General features: G+C 41.5%; 1 protein-coding gene and 1 pseudogene across 3 annotated transcripts in view; both read left to right on the forward strand.

The window, feature by feature from the left end:
• The window catches only part of LOC102308765, a 16,364-nt pseudogene extending 6,816 nt beyond the window's left edge, over nt 1–9,548 (forward strand).
• A 3,473-nt stretch (nt 9,549–13,021) lies between these two features.
• The window catches only part of LOC102309076 (enhancer of polycomb homolog 1), a 36,923-nt gene continuing 28,272 nt past the window's right edge, over nt 13,022–21,672 (forward strand). For 2 of the 3 annotated variants that reach the window (XM_042223098.1, XM_042223097.1), the window contains exon 1: nt 16,343–19,777. In XM_042223098.1, the coding sequence (XP_042079032.1) occupies nt 19,625–19,777 (153 nt within the window). In that variant the 5' untranslated portion in view covers nt 16,343–19,624. Of the gene's footprint in view, nt 13,336–14,038; nt 14,160–16,342; nt 19,778–21,672 lie in introns of those variants that run through there. The other variant, XM_042223099.1, reaches the window with a different exon arrangement.

The following is a 21,672-nucleotide window of genomic DNA, read 5'->3' on the forward strand; positions in this document are numbered from 1 at the left end:
CCTTGGAAGCAAAAATATAAACTATTCGAGGGTGGTTCAAAACTTTTGCATAGTACTGTATATTTAGTACATCATATGTTGTCGTGTGCATGTTGTGTTGTATTAAACAGTGATGTAAGCATGTGTTTTATAACAACAGAAAAACCCTGTAAGCAAATTTTGAATATGGAACATCATATGTGTTCCATTTTAATGATGTTGTTGAAAGATGAAGGGCTTTGTTTTTTGAGTTAAAAGAAACACACAGAGACACACACACACATTCACATCCTTTCTGTACTGCTTCCATTAACTGCAGCACTGACTTTGCCCTTTTTACAGTCAGTGTTGATGTAAGGCGTTGAACTTAACTTAAACCTGTGTAAAGAATTTTCTAGAAGTGGGTCAGCACATATGGGAGTGCTGCGACACAGCTGGAGCCCTGCTAAAGAGGGGCTGTCCTTTTGATCACCTGGAGGACCCTAGAGGTTCCACTGTCCTTCTGAAAAACCGGAAGATCACCTTTCATCCTAAAGAACAAAGACATAAACGCTTGCACAGAGTAGTGACCCAGCTCCAGCCTCAGACTGTCCTGCTGCACCTCAGACCAGGTGGGTATAAATTACCAGTATAATTAATGCATTTTTAATGACATTAGTAATGTCACTTATTAGCTTTAGCAAACTGCACATAAAAGAGGGATGTAGCCAATGTCATTAGTTTGTGTAATGCAATTTTTTTAAGCACTTAGCCTTAATCGTGATAACATCACGGGAAGGAAAGGACACTACATGTATTGTATCATGGTGACAATGCAAAGTCAAGTGAATAAGGCCCGAGCCACACAGCCCTAAAGACCAGTCTGCAGCCAATTTGCAACCACTGGTTGCTGGGGTGGCAGCAAGGTGGTGCGGTGATTAGGACTGTTGTTCTCTCTGAGTACTCCAGCTTCCTGCCACAGTCCAAAGACATTTGATTAGATTAACTAGTAATTCTAAATTGCCTATAGGTGTTAATGTGAGTGTCTTTATGTGTTAGCCCTGCCTCTCACCCTCTTGCGCTATGGTAGCTGGGTTAGGCTCCAGCCTGGTAGCAGGGACGATAAGCGGAAATAATGGATGGTGGATCAGAGTGGATTGATATTTGCTAGGGAAAAATGTATATTGGCCAAAAAATTGCAATTGCTTGAGTCACTAGCAGATTACTAGTTTGCTTACTTGTCTAAAAATACTTTTTATAAGCAGTACTAAAACTCTGAACAGTGAGACATAAAATGCATTGCTTTTAAAGTTCCACCTGGTGAAATGTGTTGGCTTCAGCACTGACGCATAAGTTGTATTTTGAAACTGAACTCTCTCCATTTCTAGTCTGTGTTACTCCTTCTCAAGTTTTTAATATCACTCAGCTAGTATTAACAAGTGTTTGAAGACAAGTCAAGGTGTTCCATGTAGACATAACGGATGACTGTGGCAATCTGCTAGTGACCAAAGTAGTCTGGAGATTTTTGGTGCAGCTCTCTCCTTGTGACTGATTTCACCTAATGACAGCTTTCCTTCAAGCTTTCCTTTTCATCTTATGAAACTAAAGCCGTCGTAAGTCAGTCAAAATTAAAAAAAAAACACCTTTAGAAGCAATGACCAAATCAGGTTTACAGGGTTTTGTGCACAACCTTGGCTGAGTAATGAGGAGACCAAAAACACCCAGCGACACCCACACACAAAAGAAACCATGAACCACAAAATCTTTTTGTATCAACTGCATAAAATATCAAATGTAAAAGTAGAAACCTTCCACAAATATCAGAATCAGCCTGAAACAGTGTGTGATGTGTGCACACTTCCAAATAGTACAGAGCTACTTTTATAGCTGTGGTGTGTTTTGCAGTAGAATTTCCACATTTCGCATCTATAGGAGAACCCCAGAGCTTTGAGGTGAAGTTCAAACAGGTGAAGGACTACCTCATAGACCTGTACTACCTGATGGATCTGTCTTTTTCCATGGAGGATGACCTGATGAATGTTAAAAAGTTGGGGGCTGACCTCATGAAAGAAATGAAGAATATCACCAGTGACTTCAGATTGGGTCTGTTTGCCTCAGTTTCCTTATCATATGAAATTTAGGTCAATGCAATTTTCTTATAACTTTTTATATCTGTATATTCATTTTCTTTTTAATACCCTTGTGCCCCATTTACATAGTTATACACCTGGGAGCTGCTTACTACTGACCACTGAGCAGCACTGCTGGAGTGATTGGGAATTAGGTGCTTTGCTCAAGGACAACTGGTAGCTTTTAGGAGACAGGAAACCATTAGTTATCTTACTTCCCCCCCACACCCCCACCCCAACCTTTTTTTTTTTATTCACTTCTCACAGCACACAGTACTTCTTATTTTCCTTTGTTCCTTTCCATTTCCACTTCCAAAAGATTTTGTTGCATTTGTGGGAAAGACAGTGATTCTATACATCAACACTGCAAAGGACATGCTCCGAAATCCCTGTAAAAGGACTTAGCCCTGGCCCTGCACCCCTCCCTTCACCTACCACAACATCCTAAGCCTCACCACCAACGGAAGCCTCTTCACAGAGCTGGTAGGGGGGCAACGGATCTCCAGTAACCTGGATTCACCAGAGGTTGGGTTGAATGACCTGATGCAGGCCACCATGTGTGAGGTAATGTGAGAAAGCCCAGCAGGGAGCTCGACTGCAATACAGATATTGTTGCTTTTGTTTGAGTGGGCGTTATGTGGAGGAAGTGGAAAGACTGCAGACAATAGATGAAAGGGCTATTACAGAATACTAAGCTTCCTTTGGGAAACTGCATCGCTCAGTTTTGGGTGTATCTTAGACTCACAAGCTCTTAAACATGAAAATTTGATTTCTATAATTGAATTTCACAGGTTTTTGATCTAAGCCCTAAACTTGAAGGCACAAAGTATTACTCATTCACAGTTATTTGATTACATAGAAAAGCAGGAAGGTAATTCTTTTCTAGAAGTCTGTCAGAAACACTTAGGTCGTGGTCGTTGTGTTCAATTTGCTGCCAATCGGTAATTTATTGACTAAATGTTCTTCACTTGCAGCGGCAGATTGGCTGGAGAAACGTGACCCGTCTGCTGGTGTTCTCCACGGATGCTGTTTTCCACGTTGCTGGAGATGGAAAATTATCCTGCATTGTGCTTCCAAATGATGGGAAGTGTCACTTGCTACAAATATATACATTTTTTAGAAGAACTTTAATTTTTTCTTTTACTAAAGAAAATAAGTTCAAGCTTAAATGGTGTTTTCATTATAGGTCTATTATAGTTGGACTTACACTGAAATGGGCCAAACATTGAAAATCATTGCAGAATTAATGTTTTATTTAATGGTTTTAGGATATCCAGAGAAAAAAGTGCATTTTCAACAATTGCACAGTGGTTAACACAAGGATTCCTAGTTCAAACCTGTCAGCTGTATGGGACTTGCATGTTCTCCCTGTGTATGCATTGGGTCCCTCCAGGTATTCCAGCTTCCTCTCACAGTCCAGAGACATGCATGTCAGGTTAATTGGTGATTCTAAATTGGCCATAGGGCTGAGTGACTGTCTGTCTCCCTGTATTAGTCCTGTTACAGACTCACCCATTATCAGTTGGGATAGGCTCTAGCCCCCTGTTAAAAGAAAACCCACGGATGCATAAATCAACAATATGTCCATGTTACTTCAGTGTGCTACAGCAGACCATGGATAATATTTTTTAGCCCATGAAAAACACAAGCACTCTCATGGTGTGATCTGTTAGATGTGTAGTGCTACAGTAAACGAAAAAGTGTGTTCTCCTCTGTCACTGGACTCTATAGACAGATACACCAATCCAAATTACTTAATTCAGGTGTTCCAATACCTTTGATGGCCTCTGGTGGAAAGGTGATTATATGTTGTAGTATTTCAGGAGTTGGGCTCAGTCCCTTAGATCTAAATAAAGGAACTTTTAATGTGTCAACATAACAAGACATTTAGGACTGTTTCATGCTCCCAACTTTTTGGGAACAGTTTGGTGCGGGCACCTTCATGCTCCCACATGATCGCGTACCAGTGCACAAAGCTAGGTCCATAAAGACATAGATAAGTGAGCGGGTGTGAAAGAACGTGACTGGCCTGCATAGACTCCTGACCTCAACCTTATAAAACACCTTTTAGATGAATTAGACCAGAGACTGCAAACCAGGTCTGGGAAGATGGTTAAACATTCCCATAAACACACTTGTAAACCTTGTGGAAAGCCTTACCAGAAGAGCCGAAGCTGTTATATCTCCGATGGGTAATTCATATTAAACCCTGTGGATTAAGAATGGGATGTTTAGCACCTCGAGGTGACTGCTGTTGTGATTTGGCGCTTTATAAATAAAATTGAATTGGACTGAATGTTACAGAGGCAGACAAGCAGATACTTTTGAGATTACAGATAGATAGATAGATAGATAGATAGATAGATAGATAGATAGTGCTACTTCTGCTACGTCTAGCAAACATAGCATTTCAGAGCAATGCAAATTACTTTTAGATCTATTTTCACTAAAAAGGCTTTTATAGACCCAAAATATACACCAGCAACAAAAGACAAATATTTTTCATGAATTAATAAAGACCTTGCAAGAGCTAAAAGGAGTGTAAATATCAGATTTCTATCCTTTTATTGCTCTGCAACACAGTTTAATAGGGTAATAATGCTGCTCGTTGTCTACTGGGATTGTCTGTCAGTTTCTTTTCAAACTCATCTCACTTGTTGAGAAAACGGATTAATTCTGCCTTGTGAAATCCCACGATTATACTCACAGGTAAAAACCGAAGCTTTACCTTGCCAGAATGAGCCATCACAGAGGTATATGTGTTTTCACTTACTTTCATGCATGCTTGGGTGACTGTGGTCCCAAGGAGCATACAGTGTTTATCCTATGGACCAGATATTGCAACGCGTGCTAAATTGATTCCCGTCTGCAGTGAAATAGAGGTCCAGGCAGCTGCAGAGAAAGTCAAAGACAGTCATTTAAAGGTCAGAATCAACAGCACAGTTCCCTGGGTAGAGAAGATGCTGACAGGCACACCCTGATGGGAAACAGCTGGAGTGTTTGTGGAGTAATTCAAACCAAAGCTTTCATCTCTTAATCTCACCCGGGTTGTGTATAGAAGGCTGGGTGGGTGTGTGCTGTGCAGGTGCTCAAAGAGCATGCACGCCTGGATGTGTGCTTGTGAGTGTAATTCTTTATACGCGTGTATTAAACATCCATATAGGTGTCTCGTTAGGTTCATGAGACTGTTAGTGTCCTGACCTCATTCCAGTCCAGACACTTGACAGGTGGAGTGAATATGGATGCATTATTAATCTATTTCTGTCTGAATGCATGGCCACCCAAGGCTGAAAATGGATGTGCAAGATACGGGCGTCACTCCTCTTTGAATGGGACTTATTTATCTATTTGGAGGGAATGGAAAGTCTGTTACGGTGAGTGAATGAAATGAGCAATAGAAAGAGTTGTTAGATGGGAGGGAAAGAGGGAGGACAGCAATAGAAGGAAGAGGTAGAGCATGCTTAACTACTTATTACACATATATATTCTGGCCTGACTGTTATGCATTGCAATTTGCATCTGCCCTGATTCCACTGTGACAGGACCATCCTTCGGTGGCTCAGATTGCTGAAACACTGAGACAGAAGAACGTCCAGATCATCTTTGATATCACTGAAAAAGTCGCACCCTTGTATAAGGTATAGCAGGGCCTATCTGCAATAATTTATCTTTTATTTGCTTGTGTTTATTTTGATGCTTTGCCGTTTGAGTTTTTATCTAAAGCTGACTGTAGACTGTAGCCCATATAAAAGATGGAAGTATCCACCATGACATCACCCAATGATTAATGGACTACATTTCGGAAGCCTCGAGTGTGGCATTTCTTCTGTCTACATGTTGTTTTATTGGACCCAGAAATTATCATATTTGCATTGATTAGCTAATGCTAGCTAGCTTGGATAACACTCCAAGATAGTTTTCAAAGGATATTCTGCAGTCACATGAAAAACTAAATGACTCAATAGGTTTTATAGCTTGTAGGAACAATACCTTTAGCAACAATAACCTGAAGCAATGATTTTCTGTACAACTTTATCAGTCTTTCACATTGTTTTGGAGGAATATTAGCCCACTGTTCTTCATAGCTTTTTCATTGAGGTTTGTTGGCATTTCTTTATGCACAGCTCTCTTAAGGTCTGACTTCAGCATAACAATGTGGTTGAGGTTTGGACTTTAACCGGACCATTAAAACACCTTGATTATTTTCTTTTTCAATCATTCTGTTGTAAATTTGCTGCTCTGCTGCAATGACCCCAATGACCCATGACCTGCTGCCATGATCCCAGTTTCAGTCCAGCTTTAGCTGTCAGACAGATGGCCTCATAATTGACTCCAGCATACTTTGGTATACCAAGGAGTTAATGGTTGCTTTAATGATTGCCAGGTGCCCTGGTCCTGTGGCTGTAAAACAAGCTCAAATTATCATCCCTCCACCACCCTTCTGATAGTTGATATGAGGTGTTTGTGCTGAAGTTTCATGTTTGATTATCTCCAAACATGACAGTGTGCATTATGGCCAAATATTTCCACTTCTTTTCATCCATCCAAAGGACATTTTTGTGTTTTGTGTTTTGTTCAGAAGCAACATGGCAACTTAAGCCAAGCTGCCATGTTGTTTTCTAAAGAGAAGAGGAAATCCCCTCCAAACAAGTCATTTTTGGAGGCTTGTAGAGTCTAAAATGTAGCTCTGGAGGGGTTTTTCTGAGCATTGAAATGTCTGACCACGGGGTGAACTTGCTAGGATGCCCACTCCTGGAAAGACTGATAACTGTCTTGAATGTTTTGAATGCCTAGACGTTAGATAACATACTCTTTTACCATGCATAACTTTAAATCTTACTCAGTTTAGTTTGATTTGTATAGCTGTATTAAACGGGAAAACCAACTATTGTACTATTTTACTATTTATTTCTACTATTTGCTGTAAAAATGTTTACGTTTTAATCTTCCCTGTTCCCTTCGATGCCAACTGAGTAAAATTATGTAGCAGTTTCTGGAAAATCTATAATTTTTTAACCACTTGCATTGCACTTTTGCCAAAAACCTTCACCACATTGCATTTTCACTGGTTACCTTTTATATTAAAGACCTAAAAAAAAAACCCCAAAAAAAACCAATGTGCATTATTGTAGAACTGTTTTCCACTGTGCATTTGGTGCTCCAGTAAATATTAACTGCAACTCTCAGTTGCTAAAGTAAACCAAACTACTCAAGTGCATTATAATGAAGATAGATGAGACTCATTGCAAGGGTTTCACTATCAGTTCTCTATTTTCTGCACATTGAGTGCTGGTGCCTAATCAAGGACCAATACCACCTATTTCCACTTAAAAGCAAAAAGCTATGAAAAACTTTACTGATGATTTGCCTGCAAATGGACCCTAACCTTAAGAACACAGTCGACATTTATAACACACAGGAATGAGTTGTTCTACATTGCCAGTTCACTGTTGTTCTGAATCTTTATGCTATATGTTGGTAAATCCAGAATTAAAGTTAATCTTTACCTTGATCCATCAGAGGGGGTTATTTTCACCATAACTATTCAAGCCCCTGTGCTCTGACACTACGTTCCACAGCCCTTAAGTAAGTCATCTGCTTGGCAGCCATCCTTGTTATAGCTCCAGGCACGCCTCCTGTCTAAATGAAAGGTTCCACATCTTTAATTTAATTGCATAGCTGGTTCATTCAAAACCAGTCAAAGAATTGACTTTTTCTATAAATTAATGAATAACTAAAGCCATCCTTCCACACACAGTTTATGTGATACACATTTGAATTAGCTGTAGTTCAGTCCAGAGATTTGACATGTTTGTATCTGTCAGAGCACTTGAACAAATGCCATGATCATTCCCATTATGAATACAGTAAGTCATGAAAAATGCATACTTGCCTGCTTCTCTGTTATAACTATCGTGAACCTCTGGCATGCATCAGTGCAACAACACGACAGGCTCATATGTTAGTTTAGCTCGTGGAAGGGCAAAGGTTGTACGCCACCGTCTTTACTTATCAACTCTTATAATCTCTCTGAAACATTTGGTTCGTTTTTTGCTTGTCCAGCTGAAAGACTTTGAATAAACGCATAAGCATTAATTTGACATTAAAGATGCCGTTGGGAAGAAGATCCTTCTTCGGGAAGAAGCATCTTCCCAAAATGTGAGCTCAGAATGCTGTCCAACAACTCCCACAACATCCTGCAGATAATTGTTGAAGCATATAGTGTAAGTGAACCACAAACTCCCTTCCTACAGAGGTCATTAGCCTCATGTGTATAGCTTGCTGACACCACCTCATCTTTGAGAGGTTAACTGCTTTACTGGCTATAGGCACTGACCTCTGAGGTTGTTATGGAGCACAGCAAGTTTCCACCGGGCTAGCACATCTCCTATACTCCCACTGTAAGGACCACAGGCCGAGGCATGGAGAACAGGGGAGGAGATGCTCCAACATCTCTGTAGATGACGAGGTGAGTAGCTGCATGTAGGCTCTGTGTGTGGTAAATTGTGTGAGTGATTCTGTTAGCATGCGGCCATCCTTGGTTGAAGCGATGGTAATGCTGATTATGATTACCTCATTAGTGGAGGATTATAATGGTGCTCAAGGAATTCTCACCCCCCTCTAGGTGAGCTTTAATGTAAGTATTACAGCACCTCTGTGTGTGGCTGCTTCACAAAGACCATGCCGCTTTATTATTAAGCCCCAAGGCTATAGTGAAGAGGTTGAGGTCCTGCTGAGCCCCATATGTGAGTGTTCATGTCAAAAGGACAGGGTCCCACACAGTCCTTCATGTAGCCATGGCAACAGGACTTTGGAGTGTGGCGCATGCAGGTAGGTGAAGTGGCTTGACGGCATCAATTTGGCTAACAAGTTTAATTCCAGGTTATTAAGGGGGGAAACAGGCTGATGTGTGTTCCTGTGTTGCAGGTGTAAAGCAGGGAGAGCCGGGACATTTTCTGAATGTGAGCAAGAGGAGTCGGGCACAGCAGTTGACTCACACCTTTGTCGCCATGATAATGCATCTGAAGTGTGCAGTGGGCACAGAAAGTGCATTTGCGGGAGGTGTGTTTGTCAAAAGAGCAGCAAAAAGCCCAGCCATGTGTACTATGGGGAGCTGTGTGAGTGCAGTGATTTCAGCTGTGATCAGTACCGAGGACTACAATGTGGAGGTATAGTAGCAGGAACACATCTACAAAAAAATAACAGGAGGCCAGTATGTCTTTTTTAAAATTGTTTGTTCTACTGTCCCAGGGCGCGGCAGGTGTGTGTGGGGGGAGTGTTTGTGTTTCCCAGCATTCAGGGGCCGAGCTTACGAGTGTCTGTCTCAGGATGGACAGATTTGTGGAGGCAGCCACTGCGGCACCTGCATTTGCCATGACAAGCGCTTCCAGGACCCGACCTGTGAGCTTTGCCCTTCTTGTCCCAGCATCTGTAACTTGCACCACTACTACGACCTTTAAAGTTCAGGGCACAATTAAGAAAACATGAAAATGAAAGATTCTGCCACACTCTTTTTTTTAAAAGCTGACATTTTCATAATCATGAATATGTCGAGTAACGTTAGTCACTTGCTACTTTCCAAGGTTGCTGCCTTTGCAATACAAGAAATGAAGTGCATGTCGGTTTGTATGCAGCCTACTACTACACCATAAAAAGTAAGAAGCTTGTTAATTTTCCTCTGAGTGACTGCTCTGGCCAAACTAAAAGCTACCTCTTCTGTTCCTGAGCTCCACCACCGCCATCATTCTCCTCCTCAATGTGCCACCAGTGCTGTGGAGCTGCTGTGCTTAGTTAGTTTGCAGGCATCCTTAATCAAATTTGAAGTAGAGCTCCTCACAGCTGACAGACACTTATTATCACCCAGGCACAGTTTCCTTTTCCCTTGTTGTTCTTTTCCCTTTCACCCACAAATGTAAAATGTTGCAAACTCCTTCACCTCACTGGCTAAGATCCACATGCACACTGACTAATATACTAATAAACAACTACATACAAAAAAGCAGCGGACAAACAGAAAGAAATGCATTATTAATCTGTTATGCTTGGTTCTGTAGCAATAAAAGGAATGGGTAACACTACCGGTAACTTAACTGTAATGGATTGCTTATATTAAAAGTGACTAAATAAATGATTGCTTGAACTGCATAACTAACAGAGTTCTCTGAAGAGTTACCTCCTACATTGAGAGCACGTTGGGGGTGCTTTAATTGCCTTTATAACTAAACACATTTTCACTTTTGATTATGGTTCTTTTCACAGAGAATGTGTATCATGCAGGCCTTCTCAGTGGGCTTGAGTCCAAATGAGTGCAAGATGAAGTGTGCCCACCTGAACCTCGCCTTGGTAGGTCAGACTGGTGTCTTAGCAACAGTGGCTTTCTCCCCAGGCCTTTGCAGGTGAATGGAAGTGGACTCAGAAGGTTGTATAGTGCATTTTTGGGTGAGGAACCTAGGAAGAGAAAAGTCTTTCTATATAGCTTGCAAACGAGGTAAGCAGAGCCAAATGCTCAATTTTTTTATGACTACACCAGTATATCAACATTAGATGAAGAAATTCTGTCAGTTGTAGCAGCTCCAGGGAATTGTTTTATGCAAAAACACATTTTATTATAGTAATAAGGGAAAGGCAGGGCACCAACAGAGATATAGATTAAACCTCTTTAATGCGCCTTATTGGCTGATGGTGGCATAAATGCAAATCACGTCTGTAGAATTCTTTAGGACTTTGTATTCTGCAGTCTGCCCTTTGTAAGTTGGTTAATGATGCCACAGTGAGATTGTACAAGCACATTCATTTTATCTGAAAATCACAAACACGCAGTCTATGGCTGCTAAAGCGCTGTGGCTTCTTCTTGTCTTTCAAGAGTGCCCACCGGGGCCGAATGTGATCCTGATTACCACAGTGCTTTCAGGCTCTGTTGTGGTGCTGGGTGTGGCTTTGTTGCTGCTATGGAAACTACTCACCAGCATCCATGACCACAGGGAGTTTGCCCGCTTTCAGTGAGCGCTGGAGCAGAGACGCTGGAACAGGGTGAGCCCCTGCCCAAACAAATCCTTCAGTCTGTCACAGACTGCACAATAAATGCAGGAGTTTGTCTAGGAAACACCAGTACAGAGACCTATCAACAGTTAACACAATAAAGTAGGGTAAATTCAATACCAAGGCAATAGGAAATTCAGCAATAGCAAACAGAAATGTATGACTACATTAACAGTAAAACATTCATTCACCTACACCTCCAGTCAATCAATAGGAAAGTAAATCAAATACTGAATAACAGTTATGTCGTGACACTTGTTTTGTTGTGTTGCAGAAGGACAACACCATCTACAAAAGGGCCATCATGACAGTTGTCAACTGGAAATATAAAGAGAACTGATAGCAGCCATGGAAGGAGATCAACTTTTCAATCAGGATCCCCGTCGTGAAGCACAATGAAACAACATCCTTCCCCCTGAACTGTTGTCAACAGATGGGACCAACTTGTCTGTGTGGGTTGGTGGGTTGGGGTGGGGGGGCTGAGGGTGAGGTGGATGTTGACGCTGATGTCTAACTTACTCGCCTTTGATCTCAAACACGCAACCTTGGACTGCATGTCTTCAATCCTTCACTGCATGCACGGCACGCACACATATTCTAAGAGCATCTCCCTTCCATCATAAGCTGCTTCTTATATACAAGCTTGCTGTCCGTGGGATATATGCAAAGTTATGCCCTCACATTTTGAAATTCCACAAAGGCTAATTACATATAGCTGAAGATTTTGTTGGGGCATGCATATGTGTTTGGGGGGGGGTTCCCATTTATGCTGATGGCTGGCTCAGCTGTGTAACTCGGGGCTCAGGAGGCGAGAGATTGTGAGGTGAGCATCCTGCATTCTGCATTGCAATTCCAGCAGAAGCACAGGTCTTTGCGCAGGTCTCCACTGCCCTCTAGATGAGAGGAAAAGAAAGTGTCACTATGCAGGAAAAGATGGAAGGTGCTTCGAGTCACTGTAGCTATAGAAGATGACATTTTTGACACCAGTGCAAAATCCTGACTCTTGGGATTTTTTTTTTTTTGTACTCTAGCAGACCTGTGCATTTGTTAAACAGATATAGAGACAGATATGCTGCACAACTTTAAATGTGCAGCTAGTGTATGTGCCAACCACTTAACCGGTGCACTGGGCTGAATCGTGTAAACGCAGAGAAACAATGGGATGTTCAGATCTAAATGGATATTAGGGTTTTTTTTCCACTGCCTACAGATGGCTGCTGATGACCTTGCTGGGAGAGTTGAGCAAAGCAATATTCATCAAAGTGATGCCTCCCCTCCACTCCCAGAGTCACTGGGCAGGCGTGCATGCAGCTTTAACAGCTAGTGGGGGTAGTGGGAGGTGGGAGGCGGCAGCAGCAGCAGTGGTGGTGGTGTTGAAGCAGCACAGAAAATGACTCCATATGCTTCCACTATACTATGCAGCATTCTCTTTGGACGGTGTCTGATCATGAAAAATGTGCAGTGCAGATATCAGAGCATCAGAAAAGGAAGGAAAAAGGAAGCAGGAGCAGCCCTGCCCTGCGACAAAACTAGTGGAGGGGCAGAGGGCGGTGGAGGGAGGTGACCAGCCCAGGAGACAGTTATGTAACAAATACTGCAGCTATGTTATGAAAAAAAATGTATCTGATTATTTGCTGTTCAGTAAGTGGCTCTAATAAGTTTTGCCCTTTGACTCCGTCTGTGTTTAAAAGCCTATTTAAATCATATTATTTGCACACTACCGTAATAAATTCGCATTAATGCATGACAACATTTTTCCTATTATTATTATTATTGTTACTTATGTTGTTGTTATTCGTGGGTGGGCGGGGTTACTAGTGAGCTCATCCTCCCCGAGTTCTCCACAGGTGATTGGTGGCTTTTACCGTCCAATCACAATCCGCCTGTAAAGTGGTTTGGTGGTCACTTTGGATCGTTTTTAGGTTTTTTTTTTTTGGATCGAAGTAACCTGAGCTAACTAACCAAGTTTTTCGTCAGCGACAGGACAGCTCCTCCTTTACCCTTGCTTTGGCTTCCAATGACCTCTCTTTTTGCATCAACGGCATTTGCATATACATAAAAAGAAACTGAATATCCTTCTTTTTTTTTTTCCCTCTGAGGCGTCCTAGAAGGGAGCTAACAAGCGTTAGCATTAGGCTAGCATGACAGCCAGAAGAACAACTGCCATCATCACCATCCTCCTCCTCCCCTGTGGGTTTGCTGGCACCGGGTAAGTTGCGAGTCAAGCTCAAGCTTGTTTTCCCCGTGTTGTATCCTTGGGAAGCGAAAGTTGTGGCTTTAAAGTCACTTGCGAGCTCAAATGAAACTGTTGGTGGCTGTCCGCAAACTGTTAGCTGGCTAGTAAATGGCGCAGGGTCAGGGTAACTGGGCTAAGCTAGCGTTAAGCTAGCATCTCTATCGCTTTTCTTTGTGCAAGCAACTGTGTCTGGTCTTGAGAACTGAACAAATTAAAAGCCCTCGAAAACTCATTTTTTGGGGGGGTCGAAGCGGTGCCCAATTGCTTGTCATTTGCTAAAACGATACCATACAGCTTTTTTGCTGTCGTGTCCTGTTCTGTTTACCCATCTGTTCCACCATATATGGCTTACTCTACTGTGTACTCTATTGCAGGAGCAAAACTTGCTCTGTGTGCTTCAAAACAGTCCAAAGCCAATGGATATGGGAAAATTCATCCGTACAAACATTTACTTGGCAGCGTTAGTGTATACGTAGATAGCAGATGTAGAAATTGTCGAGGTTTTCTCCATTGTAAACCTGCATACAGAATTAAAGAGTCCTATAGAGAAAATAATCTCACAGCAGATGCTGAGATGTCTTCTGGGCTTAGAATTTATATTTGTTTCCAGTAATAACTTCCAGTAATAATGATGTTTATAAGCACTTCTTCTTTTTTGACTCATTTTGTTTCACAGGCCTCCATTATGGTCTACAGATGTCAGCCTATGTCTCCCAAATGGATGATGATTATTGTGACCAAAATCTTCACCTGGATCTTGTATTCATCGCCACAAAAATTTTCACCCATCTCTTCAGGTTATTTGCGTTTCTTCTTATTTTCAGTGATTTTGATGAAGACTGTAACGGGAGGGTAGCTGGTTTCCATGGTTTTCTTCCACCTATCCAATTCAGGATCATAGTAGGGCTGGGGCCTATCCGGTTGTTCAGTGATGACGCGACGAATCCTCCTTCCGGGCCTAAAGTAGTCTGCGTTTAATATGGCTTTTGTGTTGTTAACATGTTTAATGTTATGTATTTTCTTCGATTTAATCTCAAAAAGCTCCTAAAACAGTCAGTGATCACTGTTGACCTCCCTTGCTTTTATTACCGCTAATCATTTATTTAAGCTCAGTTTTTTAAACCTTAGGATGTAACTACAGCCCAGCCCACGCAGCAGTATATGAATGACTAACCTCGTATTGTGGATGGATTATCTTAGTTGTTCTCCTGGCTGAAGTTTGGTCCTTTTACACCATCATGCCATGCGATTACATTTGTTCCTGACCACCGAGAACACTCACGTTAACTTTTATCGAGTGGAAAAAAAGTTAGCTTGTTTATATTATGCTAACATAGCTGTGTCGCTAGCGGTCACGTAGCACATCATTATACCAGCTAGCCCAACTTCAGTAACCCTACAAACGTCACTGCTTTTTAGTTTTCTGTCTTCATTTATGCTGGAAGTGATAACAGAGCTGTACGTTTTAATTTGTTTCCAAAACCCCGCAGTCAGGACATGCTATATTGTATTTAGATAGAAGCTAGCGAGCTAACTCCCTGCTAACTTCTAACTCCGTTAAATGTCATAAATTCCGTTTTCATGGATGCCTGGATGTTAAACTCAATTGTTACACCTGGTAGAGCAGAACGCTGATCATTTTATTATAGATGAAAGACTTTAGACAGTTTTTCAACTCTCAGTAATGCCATAGTGATCGTTTGATATATGGACCTGCAGCAGAGTTTAGGTCCAGACACGGCTAGTGACGTCAGACTGAACAACCGGATAGAGATTGATAGACCATGTGACTTTCGCGCATTGCATGCTGGGAACTCGTGGCAAAACAATCCAAGTACCGCGTCAAATGCAAGCATTTGAAGCACCGCAAAACGTTCATTCTCCGATTCCAATACCTTCTTGCTTTTTCTTTGCTCCCCAAAAAAGGTATGTACAAAACGAAGGAGAACAATGCCGGTCCGTACAAAGACAGACTTGATGTAAAGTCAAAGAAAGATACGAGGAAAAAAATCAAAGGAGTGAAAGGGTTAGACCCGTACGAGCACACAGAGTGGACAAAATACGTTCGCGTGCTGCCCAACTTTCACCACGCTAATTATACGGTTCTTGGAGTGAGTGCATACACTCATGAAGTTTAGTAACTTCAGGTCACTGCAACAAGCCCAGGTACAGTTTACCGACGGATGGGTACAGGAACTTGAAATGCACTGTGTAGAACGAAAGACCATTGTACGAACAAATGTAAGTTTACCAGTCTCACAAATCGTCTTCATAAATACACATTCGTTAACAGTTTATTAATGGGAACTTTGAGCTAAACTGTAATTAATTAGTAGTGGAAATAATTTCTGGTACGCATTACAGAAATGCAGCAGTGACAATAATATTGTATGCTGTAATTGTACTGGGCAATTAGTGATACAAAAAAACTGTTTTATCCTGTGAATGAAGTATATGTTTTTGTCAATGTACCATGGTAATAACAGAAGTGAAACACAATATTCTGTCTGGACAATTCACTATTTATGGACAATTCACTATTTATGGACAATTCACTATTTATGCACAATAAACAAAGGAGCATAGCGCGACAATTTCTGTTCAGCACCAGACTTGCTTGTAACCTATATCACCAATTATGTTAAGAAAAATGACGTATTAACTACTAAAAAACACTAACCTTCGTGTAAAGGCTTGGAGCAGACTAACATGTGAGCTGGAGTGTTCTGGGACGTTATATTTGGTCTTTGAATGGCTGCAATCCAGGCCATCCGTCGCCTCTTTGTTACTTCGGAAACATGGCTTGAACAATTTCTCTTCAACAATGTAATCCGATAACAACCGATCTCTTTACCCGTCGGCTTCCCATGGCTGACATGCGACCGGCTATTGCAGTTAATAATACAACAGCTTCTTGCCATTTTTTTTGCTTCTTTTATCGCTGTGTAACAGATTTCAATTGAAAGCCTGTGTGCGCTAGTACCTCTTGCCACGACTTCCCAGAATCCTTTGTGGTGTTACCCCTGAATGACGTCACATTTTCAATCTCTATTCCAGTTGTCAATGGGCAAGAGGTGGGGTACAACTCTGGACAGGATGCCAATCTGTCACAGGGCTAACACAAAGAGACAGATTCACATTTATGATGAATTTAGACTCACCGCTTAATCTAACATCGATTTCGCTAGTAGCAGGTCTGAGATTTATGGATTTGAAGGCCTTGGTGAGGACTGGCAGTGGCCCCAGGTCAGACAGATCCTTGTGTACTAATGAGGGGTGTGAGAACTGGGAAAAGTGGGGAGGAGGGTGAGGCATAAAAATAAGAACAAACAGGCTGCAGTGCAGGAATGATCAAGGAAATGGAACAAGCCAATGTATCTGTAGAGAGAGACCAGGCATGTACAGGGAAAAGATGCAAACTTAACACAAAAAGGCCCTAGCTGGTCTGTGCGTTCAGCCCTATCTATTGTGCCTCCTCCTAATATCTGTATTAATGCTGTAGTTTTTAATGTATTGAGTCTTTGTGTATAATAGTGCATGTTTGCATGCCGAGAAATCATCTTGGAGCAGTAATATTAAAGTAAAAAGTGCTGTGTTCATAAAGCCAGAAATATCCTTATTCAGGCTGCCTACTTTCTTGATCAACTATAAAAATGGAAAACAAGAATTCATGCAGCTAATGGCTTAATGGTCAAGAATGAAGAAGCTATTGCATTTAATTATTGTTCCATTAAATGAAACGGACCAGCAAATGTGCTGTGATAAACATTTGCTGAAATGAACAAGTTTGGAAGTTGGTGGCTTCCCTGATTTATTTCAGCTCTCTGCAGTGAGAAATTGTGATGCTGATAATGATGCACCAATGAAAGTGAGAAATGTGTCATCTAACATTTGGTCAGATGTAAACTACATCTCAGAAGAACCAGTCAGGGTGGTAGGTTTACTTTTCTGCAGCATTTCCTGTACTGGCAACCACCAATGAGAAGATGAAGCTTCGGCGAGATGAAGCTACAGTTAATCACAGCAAATTGACACTTAAAAAATTAAAGCATTATATGCACCAGTGTATTTTTGTTTCTGTTGCCAAAAAAGGCATGAAACATTGTTGTGGTTAAAACGGCATGTATGTACCGATTAGAAAGAGTTATTGCTCTGGGGTACTTCTTATTCTTACTGGCCAGGCACCAAAAAGATGCACATTGTCAAATATGAAATACACAGTAAAGGTCACTTAGTAAAGTAATGCACTTGAAAAATGATATAAATAAGGGTGCTTCCTGGATTCAGATGTTGTTGTTTTTTTTACATTGGGATGTAATCACTTTGTTAGATATACCTTTTCATTAGTGCTAACTCAATGCATTTAGGCATGTAAACATGGCCAACGCAAACTACTGAAGTTCAAACTGAGCATCAGAAAGGGGAAAGAAAGATGGTTTATGTAGCTTTGAACCTGGGATGTTGGTGCCAGATGGACTGGTCTGAGTAGTTCAGAAACTGCTGATGTACTGGGATTTTTCCGCACACAACCGTCTCTAGGGTTTCAGAAAATGTTCACAAAAGAGAAAGTACCTTGTTGATGCTAGAGGTCTGAGGAGAATGGCCACACAGCTTTAAGCTAAAGGGCAAGGTAAAAGTAAGTCAAATACTCAGTGGTTACACAGAGCATCTGTGAATGAACAACACAGTGAACCTTAAAGCAGATGATCCACAGCTCAGAAGACTACACTGAGTGTAACTCTTGTCAGCTAAGAACAAAAAACTGAGCCTGCAGTTTGCAAGTACTCACCATAATTGGACAGAAGTTTGGAAAAATGTTGCCAGGCTTGAGTCTTCATTTTCTGTTGTGACATTTGGAAGGGTCACAAGTTGTTGTAAACTACATGAAAGTGTGGATCCATACTGCTTTTTATTAATGGATCAGGATGATGTTCTGTGGGATATTTACTTTGGGGCCCTTAGTAGTAACTGAACTAAGCTGGTACTGACCATATTTATCCCATAATGACCAGTGTGCCCATCTTCTGGTGGCACACATAATGTCATGAAACTGAAATCATCTAAATCATACTTTTCATGAACATGATAGTGAGTTCACTGTACTTCAATGGCCACTACAGTCAATAGATCAATAGTGTATAATAATATAATATATAAAAGATACTGTCATTTTTATATATATGGACATTAACTTCTTTACAGTAAGTGTATTTTATATTCAGTTTCCAGGGTGAACTGCTCTTCACATACAACAACACAAATAAGGCCAGAATACATATTTGTTTATTGCTCAACCTAAACCAGTTTTGTTCCTGTTGCGTTCACCTTCTAGAGCATTTTATATATTCTGTAGTATTTGGGCGTAACGTTGCGGCTGTGATGACGACACATCGGACTACTTCCTGGCTCTGACCATGTTAATACGTTTTGTGCATTCGCATAAACACAAGTCATTCCAATTTTAATTAAAAGTGTAGTGTTTGCACCACAGGGTGGCGATATTTGCAAAACAATTCACTAATTGATACAGCATGTTCTGGTTGTTCATAATAATTTTAACACACGATACAAGTTTGAAGAATTGCGTCCTTGCTGTGTTAGAAAACACCCGTGAAACCTCTGAGTTAGGGTGGTGTGTCAGTCCTTAATACGATCTGTCTATATGTGGCGGCATAATGAATGAGTTACATCCTTTTTACATTTTTTAAAAACAATATCTATATACACTTTTTTTTTTGAAGATGTAAAATATATGTATTTTCTTACGTCAGCATTAGCCTGTCGTATAACAGCATGAGAACATCCCGAGCCTAGGAAGTTCACATCCCATCATCAGCATCCAGCGGTTTTTTTTCCCCCCGCTGTCGATTCAGCCCCTCCTTCCTCCCTTTTCTCGTACCCCAAGGGTCTCGCGAGCGCGCACGCGTGCGAAACTGCGTGGGAATGGCTGTTTGTATGATCGAGGGGGTTGGGCCGCTTGGAGCGAGCGGTGAGCTGCATGAGTTTGTAATGTCCGCCATGTTGGCAATGGCGTATTGAACCAGGGAGGAACAGCGGTGCCTACGAGAGAAAGAGACCGACAGAGAGCGATCGAGACCCGGGCCTGCCCGGCTCTGTTCGCGCTGCTACGGACCCAAGCCCGCCCTCAATCGACCGGCTGACTCTCAGAGACCGTCACAGATTCATCCATGAGAACTCGAGGCAGACCTGCTGTTATTCCTAGCAGATCGAATAGATTTATGCTGCATCTTTTATTATAAAAATGAGTAAATTGTCGTTTCGGGCACGGGCACTGGATGCTAGTAAGCCCCTGCCCGTCTTCCGCTGCGAGGATTTGCCGGACCTGCACGAATATGCCTCAATCAACCGGGCAGTACCGCAGATGCCAACGGGGATGGAAAAAGAGGAGGAATCGGTATGTTATTTTATTGCTGCCCGACTGGCGGTGGATCTTTGGCGGCATTTTCATAGCGCGAGGCGCCGCTATGTTGCCTGCGCAAGCTTGTGCAAAATGGCCGCCATATTTTCTCTTTCGTGCGCACGATAGAGCTCGATGAAAACTGAATTCTACTAACCCGTTTCACCACGAGTGGCTGTGTAAGGTTGCAATATTGTGATATTTTATTGGTAAGCCGTGTTGTGTCCGTTTATTTCCTTTTAAGCAGTACCTGAATGCACAAAGAAGTCACGTGACCTCTATCTGTTCCACCATTTTGTTGACTTTCTCGTTGGTAAAGGCGAGCGGGATAGGCCTTGGACGTGGTGTACTTTTCGTTAGCGAATGCCAGGGGGAGACACTGAGCCTTCAACCCCGGTTGACAGCTAGGCGCCTCGTGTTGACAGCCACAGCCCTGCCATGTGTGCTGCCTGTTTCGCGGAGAACGCGGGGTTTAAAAAATATGTCCCAAAGCTCTGCTTTATGATTAATAACTGCACTCCTCTTCACATATACGTGGTTCAGTTCCTGTAAACTGTGTTACGACATGCATGGTGTAGCCATGACGGTGCCATTCATGGGGAAGTTTCATTCGTGTAGTGCAGCACGTGGATGTAGTCTTCTTTTCTGGAGCCATATTCCAAGTATCTTATTGGTTAGAAGCGTCGATGGCAAGAAAACAGTGACGATAGAGAATTTCAGTTATGTTTCTGAAAATTGGGCTTAAATTACTCTTATGAAAGTGTCTTATTGCAACTACTTATTTATTACTTGAATCCTTCATAATTGCATGAGTTTGGCCCACTGAGATGTCTGTACTGTGGTATTAGTCGGATTTTTGTTTTTTAACACTATAGTATATTGTTCTGCTTTTACTCACGTGTTTTGAGATTACACATATTCAAATTATATCCAAATACACAAATTTGCATTTGCCTGTAGACAGATTGGTCTATATGTTTTGACCACAAAGCCTTTCATTTTGAGTTTATACCTGAAATGAAAGCTGTTTTTCTGATTGTACACAAAGTTTAAGTTGCTCATGCATTACCTGCTCATCTGGTCGGCCCCACTGACTTTTTCTAATTCACTTTTATACACCACCTGAGATGCCTCAGCAGACACAAACATGATCCACAGATGGGATGTAAAGCAAGTTGAAATCCTGCTTTCATACCCTCCTCAACCTGCTGTGCACATACACAGCAGAAATTGCATAACAGTGTGACAGAAGAGATAAAGAGGACAGTTTTACTCCAAGCCTGTGCGTGGCTTAGCTCCCTGACCCACATCCTGTCCAGGAACAGTGGGGTGTTGTTGCACTGACTAAATACCCAAATGTTGGCTGAGAGTTATGTTGTTCTAACTTACCAGCAGGCACAGTTTGTGAGTGTTTGTTGCGTCACAATGCATGTGCATCACTTTGTCTCTTTAATTCAGAATTTTAGCTTGCAAGTGTAACCAGAATCTAAATCAGGTGGAAGTTTTTGTTGTTGTTGTTATAATATAATCAAGGGATTAATTTCATCAGCATTTAAACCTTCAAACCTCTGGCAAACAATTAACTTCTGACACAATCTATTTTTGCAATGCAACAGGACATCTTTGCTTGCACCTTGTCCTGCATAGTGTAAATAGTTTGTGTGTTCCAGTGGCCGTTACCTTTACACTCACATTGAATTGTTCCATAACATCTGGGGAAGTTAAAAGGTAAATCTGTAAACCACGTTTTTGACTACAAAATTAAAATGCTTTAGAGCTGGACTTTGTCCCTGCGACGCCACAATTTATGATTCACAATACGTCAGCCAGTAAATCCTCCTGTCTTTAATTATAATTTACAGAATTGTCTCAATGTTTTATTTAGTATGATG

Source organism: Haplochromis burtoni, unplaced genomic scaffold, assembly GCF_018398535.1.
Source record: "Haplochromis burtoni strain Fernald_Lab_line unplaced genomic scaffold, NCSU_Asbu1 Contig_101, whole genome shotgun sequence".
NCBI lineage: Eukaryota > Metazoa > Chordata > Actinopteri > Cichliformes > Cichlidae > Haplochromis > Haplochromis burtoni.